At 33.4% G+C, this 14,507-nt stretch overlaps 1 protein-coding gene, 1 long non-coding RNA gene and 1 pseudogene across 3 annotated transcripts; 1 reads left to right on the forward strand and 2 right to left on the reverse strand.

Moving 5' to 3' along the window:
* Positions 1-2,739: 2,739 nt before the first annotated feature.
* Positions 2,740-4,494, reverse strand: LOC145105530 (uncharacterized; annotated as a pseudogene).
* Positions 4,495-6,235: 1,741 nt separating this feature from the next.
* LOC145107946 (uncharacterized) lies at positions 6,236-7,729 on the reverse strand. The gene is made up of 3 exons (XM_079044912.1): positions 7,447-7,729; positions 6,982-7,357; positions 6,236-6,897 (listed from the first exon to the last, which is right to left on the reverse strand). Exons 1-3 carry the CDS (start codon positions 7,619-7,621, stop codon positions 6,507-6,509), a joined length of 942 nt encoding a protein of 313 aa, XP_078901038.1. The 5' UTR covers positions 7,622-7,729; the 3' UTR covers positions 6,236-6,506.
* LOC145107947 (uncharacterized) lies at positions 7,100-12,608 on the forward strand. 2 transcript variants are annotated; one of them, XR_013708035.1, is made up of 2 exons: positions 7,100-7,229; positions 12,267-12,608. It is a non-coding gene; the product is annotated as an uncharacterized LOC145107947 (long non-coding RNA). The 2 variants fall into 2 exon arrangements; XR_013708036.1 differs by having other exon boundaries at positions 7,141-7,229; positions 12,274-12,608.
* Positions 12,609-14,507: the final 1,899 nt, after the last annotated feature.

Raw genomic sequence — 14,507 nt, forward strand, 5'->3', positions numbered from 1 at the left:
ATAGTTTATCAAAAGTGTTGTGTGTTTGAATGAAACATTGTTATGCATGTCTTTGTATTTCCATAAAATGAGATTTAAAATACTAAGTGTAAATCGGTCCCACCTTGCTCAGCATGTTACAAGGTGTGAATAACTCTTAAACATGTATTTGACAGTTTTACCCATAACTGTCACTGTTTTAGAATATTTATAGAAAAATCATCGTAAGTCGAAAACTGAATCCGTAAACTCTGAGTATTTGGAAAAAAGAGTCCACTGTATCCATAAATTTTCCTATAATTTTTGGTGGTCTCAAACCAGGGTGAAAATGTTCATCTTCACAACCTGGTCCGACTTTGATGCTGCAGTGATAGGCAGTTTTGTAAAAATCACCATAAATTGTAGAAACATCGTATGGAGATGTGAGAGTAGTCATTTTAAAGGTATAAACCTGAATTATTTGCATATTAAATAGTTTTGAAAAATATTAAGTTTAAGTTGGGTAAAACAGTTCGTGAATAGATCACAACTTTTCTGTTGTAAGCTGTCAAGTTAAGTTTCGAATATGTTTTGGTGTTTTAACTTGTATTCCCCCCTGAAAACTAAAGAAAACGGGAAAATGTAGGGGTATGAACTCACCTTGAGTGATTTCTAAAAGAGTGGAAGGTTGAAGTCGAGGAGTATCAAGTCAATAACACTTGATGAACACGTGGAAGCTTGGATGATCCTAAGAACGATTTTTGGTGTTAATGTATGAGTCGATGATCCAAGAGTGTTATGAAACTATGGAATAACACTTGATTTTAGATGGAATACTTACCAAAAAGTGCAGTAGTAGCTCAAGAACACTTTCACAAACTGGTGGGAAGTAGAGAGAAAATGAGGCTCTTTTGGTGTTTTGAGAAGTGTAAGTGTTTGAAATGATCAAGTAAGCCAAGAAATCCTCCAGGGATTTCTATATATATTGAAGGTTGCTGGAGCAACTTGTAAGTTTGAAGTGATGCTTGCCTTGGTTTGTGTGATGTGGATAAGGTTGGCTAATGAGAGGATGACACATGGAGGCAAGTGGGCACACTTGACCCACTTATGGGGTAGAATACTTCTCTTATTATAAAATAATGATTTTTAATTAATAAATCATTGAGAATTAAATAAAATATGAGTTTTGGGGGTTTAAAATGGTAAAAATATGAATTTGGTGAAAAAATCCCGTCAAAAACGGACTTAGGAAGCGAAAGTAGTCGAAAACCGGACATTATGGACCGAACCTGCGAGGTTTGGCTCTTGGAAGTGCTGAGGACCGAAAGTAGAGCAGGAACCAAGAGAAGGGAGTAGGGACCGAAGGTGGGGGTCTCGGTCCGAAATGTGAGGGAGGCGAAATGGGCCGAGCCCTCGGTCTATTTCGGTTGTAGGAGGCTCGGTCCGAGATGGTAGGTTCGCTTCTGACAAGTTCGACTCTGAGAGGGTTCGATTCTAATAGAAGGGTTCGGCCCTAAGAGGTTCGGTTTCTAAGAGGTTCGGTTCCTAAGAAGGGTTTCGGCCCTAATTAGCTGTTTTTCGATATAACTCTCTGTTTCAAGCGGTTTTTGGCCAAGTTAAGGGTCGGGATGACTAAAAAAAAGTTGAGAGAGATTTTGGGAGAGATTTCACATACTTGGAGAGATTTCAGATACTTGGAGAGATTTGGGAGAGATTTCACATACTTGGAGAGATTTGGGAGAGATTTCATCTTAGCCATTAATATCGTATAATCTCGTAATGCAAGGTTCGTGAACCCCGTTATGCTTCGTTTATGATTGTTTTAAGTCCCCGAAAGGGTCCTTAGTCGGGTTTTGATGCGTTTAACTCCCTTGTTAGGGTTTTTACATTGCTAAACACATAGATTCTTCGAGACACTTAAATTCTTGACATACAAATGCACATTTTTATACATAGAATAACTTTTAGCATACAAATACTAATTAAGTTTGACCGGTTTGACTTGTTGACTTTGACTTGTTGACTTTGACTTTGACTTGAATTTGACGGTTGTCACATATCAGGTGGTGTGGTGGCTGCCTCTAAATCACTAGAGGTGGCAGTCTCCACTCTGTGGCTTCATTTTTCTGGCAAGGCTAGGCAGAGATGAGGGGTCGGTATTTTAAGAGATATGTATAAAGGTCAAAAAGGGGGGGGGGGGGGAGAGAGAGAGAGAGAGAGAGAGAGAGAGAGAGAGGTGATTAGTGGGCCCACTTTTATATTTAATAATAATAACAATTTTAAAAAGTAAAAGAAAATCGAAAACTAAATTCATTAAGGGTATAATAGTCTTTTTAGTTTGGACATGGACCAAAACTGCAAGCAAACTAGCTCAAAAGGACTACCAATCCAAAAAACTCGTGGTTTGGACCAAAACCCCAAAAAAATGAATACCACAGGGACCATTTTTGCAATTTTGTCTTTATAATCTTATTTTTTACGTATTTATATGTATTTACGTATTTTTAAGTTTTTATATGTATATGTTTATGTATTTTTTATGTATTTTAAATGTATAAACGTATTTTTTTTACATATTTATATATACATTTAAATATTTTACATATTTTTTATGTATTTTTATGTGTTATTTTTTATGTATTATATATTTATATGTATTTTTACGTATTTATGTATTTTTTTAAAGTTTTTTATATGGATGTGACCACAAAAAAGACAACAAATAAACGAAGACGTGTCACCAAAACAACACTTTCAGGATTAATTACAGGACATGGTGATCTACGATCTCCACCATTGGCTTGACCTGAGGCATCGAGGACTCACCACAACCTTATGCCCATCCAGAGCAGCACATGTTCCTTCCATCGTCTGATCTCCTCCTGAGACTTCTGAGTCTCCTAGGCTACTGTCGTAAGCCACAACCACAAGAATAATATGTGGAAATGGAAAGTACACACTGTGCACCACGATCTTGACGTTGCGGATGACGTCCGACACCTTAATCCTCACATAGTTCATCATCATCGGTGCCGAGGTCAACCCTCTACTCGCACCAAAGGTTGTGATAAGCAACAGTTTGCCTCTTTCCAATGTCGGCAAGAAATGGTTTGGCACAACGTGGAACCTGACATTGTTGATATGATATAAGAGTGAGAACCGAAGAAGATCGAAAGGTCGTCAACGACGAATACCACCATATTTTATTGTTAAGAGTCACAAGCTCGACGTACTTCACCTTCATAGCGAGGGCTAGGATGCTGAAGCCATCGTTACGGAGCCGGAGCATGGCATCTCTGAGCATTAGGCGCATGATAACGGGCTGTACCGAGCCGAAAGTCTGGATATGTTGACCATAATGAATATCTGGATGGAACGGGAACGAGAGCGAGGTCATCCTCTCCATGTTGCAAGAAAACATAGAGAGCGGAGAGATGAAACCTTGAAGACCATGAGTAACCACCATGTCGTTGTTGAAGAGATCGGGTTGCGTGATCTCCACCCCTCCGATAAAGACCTTAGCACTAGCAGTTGTGCTGGTCTTTCTATTGACCGAATCAGAGGTGGTGATGATGCAACGACCTGGACTCAAGGTCTCTCCTGCCTCTCGGGCGAGGGATAAGAGTAGTGTTATTTAGTTTGATGAGGGTAGCTACCTATTGTAGGAGTTCCTGACCTGAATGGACACCAACAAGCAACTACTGAATGTAAACAAAGTAAAGGGGATGGAATCAACTCAATAGAATTAGGTATTAAATATGACTTTTGAAGTGACTAAACGAAGTTAAGGATTGATTCGATACCAAATCCCAAATCCCTATAGATAACTAATGGTAGGGGGCCCAACGCCCATCCTGAACTACGTTCATTGCTCGGGAAGTGAAAAACCTTGTGTCTTTTGAAGGAATACATGTGCACTTTCCCTTTGGCGGGCCTATAATTGCGAGTGAATCCTTTGTGCCCATAAACTACTACTTCACCTAATCGGCAACCCCAGGATTCCTAATGAAAACGACACCTTCATCTCGATCAAAGGTGGGATCCCAGGTTGCTTGAAGCTTCCTATTCGCCTTTCGGGGGGTCCCCCGTTGATAGATGGGGGGAAATCATCTGCGCCACTGTATAGTAAAAAAAATTGAAAATTATTACAGTAACGAGGAGAGCTTATGGACAAAAAATGAGGATTCTGGCGGCTTTTGCCACTTATGATCAGTGTTTACAAGAGCGGGACGGTTCAATGTCTTACAATGTTCAAGTATCATTCTCGTCGGAAGGATTTTTTAGGAGGCCTGGGCACCTTCTAAACATCCCTGAAGGATAAAACAACATGATGAAGAAGGCGGCGAAGGTATGGAGGAAAATTTTGAAAGAGAACAAGAAGATCCATGAAAAGGGGAGACATGGAAGTAGTAGAAATGTTGAAGAGGGGACAACCCGCTCTTTACTTTTCAGGGAGGCTGTCCTCCCCTCTTGCCTTTCCTAGACCCCTTAGTGAGTCCTCCTGGTTTGGAAGCTTAGTGAGAGCTCTTACCTCATGGTAGCTCTGGGAGCTGCATGCTAGCGTTTATTGAGGGAGTTGGAAAGAGCATTTGCGGTTGAATCGGAATCGATTTCGAATGAATCCAAGGGAGTGCATATAAATATGTAAAAAAAATACGTTTATACATTTAAAATACATAAAAATACAAAAACATCCATATAAAAAACTTTAAAAATACATAAATACATTTATGTATTTATGTGTTATTTTTTAAGTATTACGTATTTATGTATTTTTAAAGTTTTTTAATATGGAAGTTTTTGTATTTTTGTGTATTTTAAATGTATACTTGTATTTTTTTACGTATTTATATGTATTTTTAAATATTTTTTTATGTATTTTTTTATGTAATTTTTTATGTATTACATATTTATATATTTTTTGAAGTTTTTTATATAGATTTTTATTTTTATGTATTCTAAATGTATAAACATGGTTTTTACGTATTTATATGTATTTTTAGGTATTATACATATTTTTGATGTGTTTTTTATTTATTAAGTATTTATATGTATTAATATGTATTTATGTATCTATATGTATTTATATGTATTTATGTATTTTACATAAAAATACTTTTATACATTTAAAATACCTAAAAATATATAAATACATATAAATACGTAATAAATAAAAAAATAACACATAAAAAATATATAAAATAGTTAAATGTACATATAAATATGTAAAAAAAATACGTTTATACATTTAAACTACATAAAAATACGTAAAAAATTATGTAAAATACTTAAATGTACATATAAATACGTAAAAAAAATACGTTTATACATTTAAAATACATAAAAATATGTAAAATACTTAAATGTACATATAAATACGTTTATACATTTAAAATACATAAAAATACGTAAACATATACATAGAAAAACTTAAAAAAAATACTGAAGTACGTAAAAATATATATAAATACGTAAAAAAATATGTTTATACATTATATACAAGCTTTGACGAAATTTGCAGAAAAATCTCATTATTTTGCAAACATTAACGATTTGGTCTCATGAGCTGCTGAACATGTCAAAAATGGCTAAAGTGAATAAATTAGCCAGTTTCTTAGGCTTTTCTATTAAAAAGTTAAATAGTTGGAACTTTTCTGTTCAAAAAAATATTTATTACTATATTAAAACTTTTTCTCAAAATATTGGATTTTTTTACAAATTTCTCCAAAATGAAATTGCAAAGCCGCCAACATAGTTTGTATACCTATATTGTCTTCTTTTATTTTCTCCATTCAAATTTAAAAATGGGTTCAACCGACCACCGGCTCCTTTCTTTTGCAAAGATAGGAGAACTGTAGACAATATGTTAAAACACAATAGTACGCTACACACTCTCTTTTGACCAATACTTAGTTGAAACCGGACTTAATCACTCAACCTAATTTATAGAAAAACAATGTCATCGTTTCACTTAATATTTGATGCATTCTTTACTGCTTTTTACACAAACTTATACATGATGAACAGAATGTAGATGAGCATAGACAAATGTTTGTGGGGGATAGGCACTAGGAAGACAGTTGTTTCCCTCTGAGTGATTGTACTTTTAAACTATACACACACCTTTCTGCCAAACACATTTCATAATGAATTCCACTTTGAAAAAACAGAATGAATTGGCATATTCCCCATTGCAAATTCAGAAACTCTATATATTGATTAAGTCAACTACTAGCTTTGACTATCTGTACTATTGACTTGATTCAACATACAAAAATAAAAGTAAAAAGAGATAGTGCAATTGGGTGGTAGTACCACTATTCATATTCAGATTCAGATGAAAGTGAAAACTGTGTTTTACAATATCTTGATAATGACAAGTAAACTCCACAAACACTTTTTACCCCCCTTGCCCCAACATCTACCTACCAATACCATTCATTCTTAATTCTTAATTCTTAATTCTTAAACAAACATTCTTACCTACTAATTACTACTGATAATAAGTAATAATCCCAAATTCATATCATATCATTCTCTTTCTTATACTACCAGTAGGATCTGGGTTTGGATTGGAAAAGGTCTTGGGTTGACAATGGCGATTTCTGTGGGTTTATGAAGTTTTGGTGTTGATGATGGTCAACGTCAATCCAGCTAGGAGTGTCGTTGGGTTTTTGTGGTGCAAAAAAGTGGTGGAATGTTTGTTTATTGGGAATTTCATCGAGTTTTGTGTCGATTTGGATACTGGATTTGGTTTCTTCCGATGATTTTATGAAATCGATATCTTCCTCTTTGTGTTGTTGCTGATTTTTGAGATTCTGAAAGTTGAAGTGAGAGTAGTTTTGATGATCAGATGAAGATGGAGCATTAACAGTCATCTTTTGTGAGGTGTATGGATCGTTTTGTGGGAAGAAAACCGATCTCTCATCTTGCAAGTACCTATATTCATTCATCCATTCGATAAAACAAAACCCTAATTCAACTCAAAAATCGAAAAAATTGCAAAAATCGCAGAAAACGAACCTGTAATCGATGAAGTTGGTCTGAATAGGAGACGATCGAGTGTGCCGGGTGTTGTGGTACGTAAGATGATCAGAAGGCGAGATCGATTTCGAGATATTTGTGGTTGTCGTTAATGGCGATGAAGAAACGTTAACAGCAGTAGATGAAGAAGACGAAGAAGTAGTAGAAGAAGAAGATAATAATTCCACAGGCTTTCTTGAACGATTACGACCACGATGCATATGTCGCTCACAGTATTTCGAATCCGGGTACGCTTCCTTCGAACACCTCCATTTTTTTCCATCTGTTCTTCTACATCTTCCTGGTTCCATATCGATTTTCCTTCCCCCAATTTGATACAACTGATTATACTGAAAGTTTCCTTCCCATACTCCAACTACAAACAAAACACAATCAAATCATACAAAAAAACACTCACGAATCAAAGAAAAAACTAGGGTTTGAACTTTTAATCAATTTCCTTACATTGATTAGAGGGATTCGTAAAGGAAGAGTTGTATAAGCTTCTTCTGACAGACAAAATGAGATGAGTAGGTACAGGAACACCTGAAACCATGTATTTGTAGATTAAAGCTTGCTGTTCCAGTTCTTCCCATTGTGCTGTTGTGAAAAGATTTACGTTACTACCACTACTCATCATCTTGTCTCCTTGATTCAAACTCTTGGTTTAATAAACCACCTCTGAGATACTCTGTTGTTGGGAAGATGGGGTTCCTATGTATATAGGGGTAGGGGTACTATACCCCCACCCCCACCCCACCCCACCCCACCCCTTCTCTCTTCTGCACTCAACTGTGTAAATTTGTTGTGTTCTTGAGGGGTCCCTTTACCTCACACAACACCAGATTTCACTCAGTCATTGTTTGCTACCTATGTATCTCTGCCACCTTTACGGAAATTCATATTACATAATACACATGTACACCAAGATTTAAATGCATGTCATACACTGAGTGACTGTTTTTTTTTTTTATTATATTTTTATAAAATATCTGTATGTTATAAAATGTTAAAAGTATATATACATATAATAATGTGGAAGAATGGAGTTAGTTGTGTTGAAAGACTGAAACATATCACATGCAAAGAAAGATTGAAAAAGTTTTGAGAAATGATATGACATGAAGCATCATTTTGATGTTTTTATGGTACAACAAAATGTCTATTTCTTTTTAATGTTTTTATATTTTTTTTGTGAAGATGGTGGAGTTTATGAATGGAATTTGGCAGTTTGTTTGGGATTTAATATACTGACGAGTCCTTAAAAGCTATAGGACCTGCAAATTTGACTGGCAAAGATACCCCTTAGGTCAAATCAATTTAAATTATTGGGCAGTGTCAGATCACAACACCATAAAGAGAAACAGAGGACACCATCAACCCTAACTCTTTTATTTTCTCAACTTATTATTGAAACTATATGACTCGTGGATTTATTAATTGAGTGGTTTTTAATGCATTCATAAAGTAAAAGTTGGTCTATAACTAGAGGATTATGATGTCTAGAAGTTGAAATGGTTAGAGATGTCAATTCTCGATAGGGACAAATAAATAAACATGTTCGGATTGATTTTAAATGGGTTTGGGTTCTCTTTTCGTATAACCGGTATGGCAAAACGGAAAAATGGGTCGTGTTTCGGTTGGTGAGCAGGTTTGTAGGTGGACCTGTGCTATATTAGGTTAAAAAGAATATTTGTTTTTTGAATATGTGATGGCACCCTTATGCCCTAAGTAATGAAAATCATTGATAAGAAACGATGCCCTATACTCTCTCGGCCTCTGTTATAACTTATAACTTATAACAACCCACAACTCCACCTTCTCGATATAGCATGATTTCATCCTTGGCCCTTCCATTCGTTTGCTTCCAAAATACACTTCTTCGGTTCTACCAACATTTGCAACATATTGTCCTTTTGCTTATTGCTGATTTGTTTCTTGCAATTGGCCCTATTGTTGGATAACGGATATTTATGTGATATCAGTGTTAACCTTAATTTCCAATCGACACTTGATGAGTTGACCGTTGGAACCTCAAAACTATAGATGGCTACCTACAATCTTAAGTTCTTTCACTTTCTTACAATAGGTCCTAATAAACTATGTCGTTTTTCTTAAATTTTACTTTTAATTTCGTTCGATCGGTCCTAATAAAATATAGTACATACCACAATGTCTGAATTACTTTTAGTTGGTCCTAATAAAACATGTTATTTATTTTTGTAGTTGAGTTATGGAAGATACTCATACCAAACATATGGACATTCATGATGAAATTGATGATTTAATCGAAGAAACTACACTAGAAAATGAATCAAATGGTGTTGAAAGTAATGCTACAAAGAAAAGGAAAACCAAGAAACAAACTTTTGGCTTTTGGAAGAGTTTTCTTAAGCTCCCACAAAAACTAATTGAGTCCATATATTATGAGTGCATAAAATATGGTTTAAAATATTTAGTGATAATGAATCTCGTAGATACGACTATATGTCTATACATCATAGGCTTAACGGCAAAAGAATTACCTCGTATCTTAACAGTCCTCCCGTCAAGACAGTTTAATAACTTAACAGTATGGCCGCCTTGCGCCCATGCTACCAAGCAACCACGCCAGCACATCGTCTAGGCCACTAGCTATGTGTGGTTACATCTATACAGTCAAGGTCACATGGCGACAAACAATACTGGCGTACAATAGAAGGCGTGCTCATGTTACTACCAATATTTACTCTGAGCCAATCACAACTCAAACAAAAGAAAAAGAATTTGATCCACCATTCGGTGTCGCCCTCTTGCAGTAGGGGTCACATCATTGTCCCCTAAAAGAGGAACCTCCACAATCCTTACTATAAAAGGCGAACCATTCCTCAGGAAGAGATGTTAGTCTCCTTTTATATATATATATATATATATATATATATATATATATATATATATATATATATATACTATTTACACTCATTCTCATGAGAAAACTAAATTGACTGTCATAGTGTTCTCTCGACACCTCCTCCGAGAGCACGACTGATGACTTTCTTTTCATTTCTGATTGTGATAAAGATCTCACATTAGAGGGAATCAATCCGAGAGATGATATCTCATCACCTAGTATCAAAAAAATATGGTATAAGTAATCTAATATATCATTAAAAAACATGTATTATAATATCAACCAAAGATATCAGTCAATTTATGATTTCTTCTAGTAAGGTTGTTATGGATGTAAGAAATCCAGAGTTTAATCAAGAAAAATTCAGGTGATTGTTGATTCATGTTATAGTTAGACATAACTTGTCATTCTCTTTTGTCGAATATGAAGTAATTAGAAATATTTAACATAGTTGGAACCAAGTGTCAATCATACTACAAGAACACAACAAAGTTTGATACTACGAAGTTATATGAAGATCAATGTAACAGACTTCATGATGACCTGGTTTGAGGTCCTAGTAGAATATGCTTAACTTATGATGCCTGGACCTTAACTATTACATATGGTTACTTGAGTTTGACTGCCCATTAGGTTGATGACAATTAGATATTGCAAAAGAGAAATCTCAACTTTTACCAAATAACTCATCTAATTACCGGTGTTGCTTTCACCGAAAAGACCAGTGGTTTGATAAAAAATGTTGAAACGAAGAAATTGTTTTTTATTACTTTGGATAATGCTTCCTCCAATGATGTTTGTGTTGAGTTGCTTAAGAATCAAATGCTATTGATTAATTTGTTGGTATATAATGGTAATCTATTATGTATTAGTTGTTTTGATCATCTTCTTAATCTAATAGTTCAAGGTGGGTTGAAACAACTCGATGTTGTTGTGGAAAAAAGGAAAAACAAATTAGATAATGTGTGAAATATGTTAAGGGATCATCTGTTGGATCTTTTTACTCAAGAATCATTATTGAATGATATTGCTAATAACATACGATCCTACAGGGTCACACCTTTTATCAAGTTCGCACATTTTATATACTTATTCTTAATATGATTATTAATAAATAATCAACTCTTGTATTTAATTAGGGAATACTTATTGTTTTTGTGAAAATAATAATTAAAAAGAGCATAACTATTTATTATAACATATGGTATGATTTAATAAGTCATGAACAAAGTTTTGTACACTTTAGCTAACCTTAGACTTGCTAGTTATTTACCATTATTTACCTTTATGTAACTAAAGTAACTAAGTCATAATTTTGTATTCTTGGACACTCCATGGCCGAAGTTTATAAGGTTGAAGAGAGGTTGCTTGTCAACCTTCTTCTTATTCTCCTGATCCTCCTAAAGGCTACCATTACTTTATATTATTATAATCTAAAGTCTTGTCTTGCATGGGAGTATATAAGAAAGTGCATGGAGCTTGTTTTTGGCTAGTATATACTATTTTCTTCCTCCCTTCTCCAAACTGTAATCATCATCTCTCCTCCTCTTCTTCTAGTCTTTTGAAGTAATGTGAAGATTTGATGCTTAGAAGTGCTTCTCCTTTAGTGCTTATTTGAGTTAAGCACTTAAAGGCTTAAGAAGTACATCATACAAGATGTGAACTAGCATTCCAAGTACCTTAATCTTGATGGTGGATATTTGTAGAGAATATCATCCTCTTTGATCTTTCCATCTTCATCAACACCCCAAAACGAAGTAGGTTCAAAGGCTTCAAAGGTTGTCATTCTAAAACACTATCATTCTAACCTCTATAAAAGGATCCTTGGTGGTTTTGTTTCGAAATAATCTCGAAAATAATGTTCTCATTTTTAAAGCTTCCGTTGCGGTTTTTATAAAAAAAACTCTCTTATATTTTGTATCAAAACAGTGGTATTAGAGTCATCTTTTATATGTTATAATGATTTTTTTATGTTTGATAACCTTTGGTTTTGGAAAATATGTTTGGTATTTCTTTTGGCAAAGAAATCACCAAATATATTTTCTATGACAATTTGTTATTTTTATAATTGTTATTTTTATGCAACCAAGTTTTTTCATGCATTTTGGTTATATAAAGTTGCCTTAGAAAAACAAAGTGTTGGTTGGTATATTGTGTATGTTGTATAAACTAGCCATGGTCTATTGTGTTTGTTGTATGTTTTGTCTTGTTAAAATTGATTGTAATATTTATTTATTCATATGGTATGTAATAATTAAATAGATTAGTTTTCTTCATTTATTTTTGTAAGTAATAGATTAGTTTTTAGAAATAATTTATTTGTACAAAAATGTAATAAGAAATGAAGATTGAGCCATTTTTTGAAGACTAAAAGGTAATTTTCGCAATTTTGAAGTGTGTAGGGGAATTTGCGACACTTTCTACAAACCGTTGCTAAAGGCGTCGCTATTGACAGTTTCCACAAGACCTGTTAGTCCTGATGCAACACTTTCTGCAACCTTTTCTGAAAAATGTTACATGTTGTTGAATTATTTATCTTTCAAGAAGTTTTTCAACTTTTGCAAGCAATGAATGTTTTTCTCAAGCGGAAGCTTCAACAACAACATTATTAGAAAATTTTTGATCCCTTTAAATGCCCCTTTAGGAATGGACTTGACATTTTATGTTGGTTTACAAAATGTCACTAGACTTGGTTGATTTATGCATATATAATTTTAATGCATGATTGTGATGCTCATTTTATGCTGTTGTATTTATGTTTCATGTATGAAAATAGTTTTTACATGTTAAATAACGTTTTATCATAAAATAATATCACTTGGAGGTTGAGAAATAAATATTTAAAAGGTAACAAAAGATGTTTATAAATGACTATTTACTAAAAACAGTTTAACCGAAAAAATTAAGTTTTATTAAAAATAATTTTATAGTAAAACTTGTAAATAACCAACTTTAAATATTTTAAATGATTTAAAATGTGTTTAAACATTATCTAAACTTCATGTATTTATAATAAATAAGAGTTTTTATTAAAAAGACTAAAAATTTGGTTTATAGTGTTATAACGACAAATAATAATACTAGTGATTATTTTTTACGTCGAAACTTAATATATGGTATTAATTTTTTAAACTTAATGCAACTTGTTGATATTATGTTTTATGCATGCCAAATGAGATTTAAAACATAATTATCATTACCCAAGTTTTGGTTTATCAAAATATGACTTTCAATCATAAGATGTATAAAATTAAGTTTATTAAATAAAATGAGTTTTGTTCTACAAATTCATAAAGTTATAAAATTTGGATTATTAAAGAGAGATTTAAAATTATGATATTAGAACACATCCAAAACTCCAAGTCTTAAGTATAAAATGAAATTTTATTAAAAGACTCTAATCAGTTCTTAAGCGTTCTATGACTAAACTTTAAATATCAAATTTTAGTTTATAATTGAGCGCGACTAATGGTAAATAAAATAAAGTTTTATTTGGAACCTAAAGAACTTTATAACAAGTGGTATGATTGTTACAAAAGGGTACACAAATTGTTGGATGCATGTCATATTTATGAGACCATGTTTTTTATAACTATATTTGTAAAACATATATAAAGCATTTTCTTAAAAATGCAAGTCATTGTCGTCCTTTTGAATAACACTCGGGCATCCTTTGTATGGTCTTAGTGGGCGATGAGTTACCTAACCCCTAGGACTGTCTTATGATCTTCGAGGTGGTTTTGTATTTTCTAGTGATATAAGGGCCACCTAGTCACTAGTTAGTTGCAATGCTACAAGTTGTTTCAAGTAGGAAGACCTGATCGGAATCTTATGCGATAAAGGTCACCTAAGCATGAGATATCTGAGGCATAGATGATATCTAACATGCCAAGATAAGCAATAGTTGTTTGGGATTCCATTATCTTGGAATTACATATTTTATGCAATTGATAATCGCTACATACTGAGTTTGATTAAGTGGATGAGATAAAGGTCACCTAACCATTTGCTTGTTTCGTTACTTGGATCCTAGATTTTAATAAATTAATGTTTAAGAAACAATAAAATGTATTAATTTTAAAATACTTAATATTGAAAATACTAAATGAATTTTTGTTTAATTCTGTAAATAAATGTTAGTCCTCTTACACCCATGTAAAACCTTTTCTCTTGTTGGGTTTCAAGAGATAATAACATTTGATGGTTATAATTTCTGTAACTTGTATAATACATTGAGGTTCTTCCTTTAGGATCAGTAAAAATTATATATACTGAAAGATCTCATGCCTGAACAACCTCTACAAACCAGTTAGTCTGATCATGATGCTTTAATGGAAGCATTATTGTGATGATGATGTGTCTCATATCATGTTGAAATAATTTCCCTTGACTTACAAAAAGTCTTGTTTAAGTATGAAGCATATCAGATGTCTCATTAAGTAAAGTAGACATTCAATCAAAACAATAGAACGTGCTTCAAACCTGTTCAACTGTTGAATAATAGGAGGCTAAGAGATTGTGTACTCTAATAGACCCGTAGTTCAGTTATGGGAAATAAAACATAAACCCATAAATCAAGAAAGGACCATAGTGATTAGTTTTGTTTTTATCGTGGAAGAAACTGTACACTAAAAGA

Source organism: Lactuca virosa, chromosome 4 (genome assembly GCF_052849685.1).
Source record: "Lactuca virosa cultivar CGN04683 chromosome 4, Lactuca_virosa_CGN04683_v6, whole genome shotgun sequence".
Taxonomy (NCBI): Eukaryota; Viridiplantae; Streptophyta; class Magnoliopsida; order Asterales; family Asteraceae; genus Lactuca; species Lactuca virosa.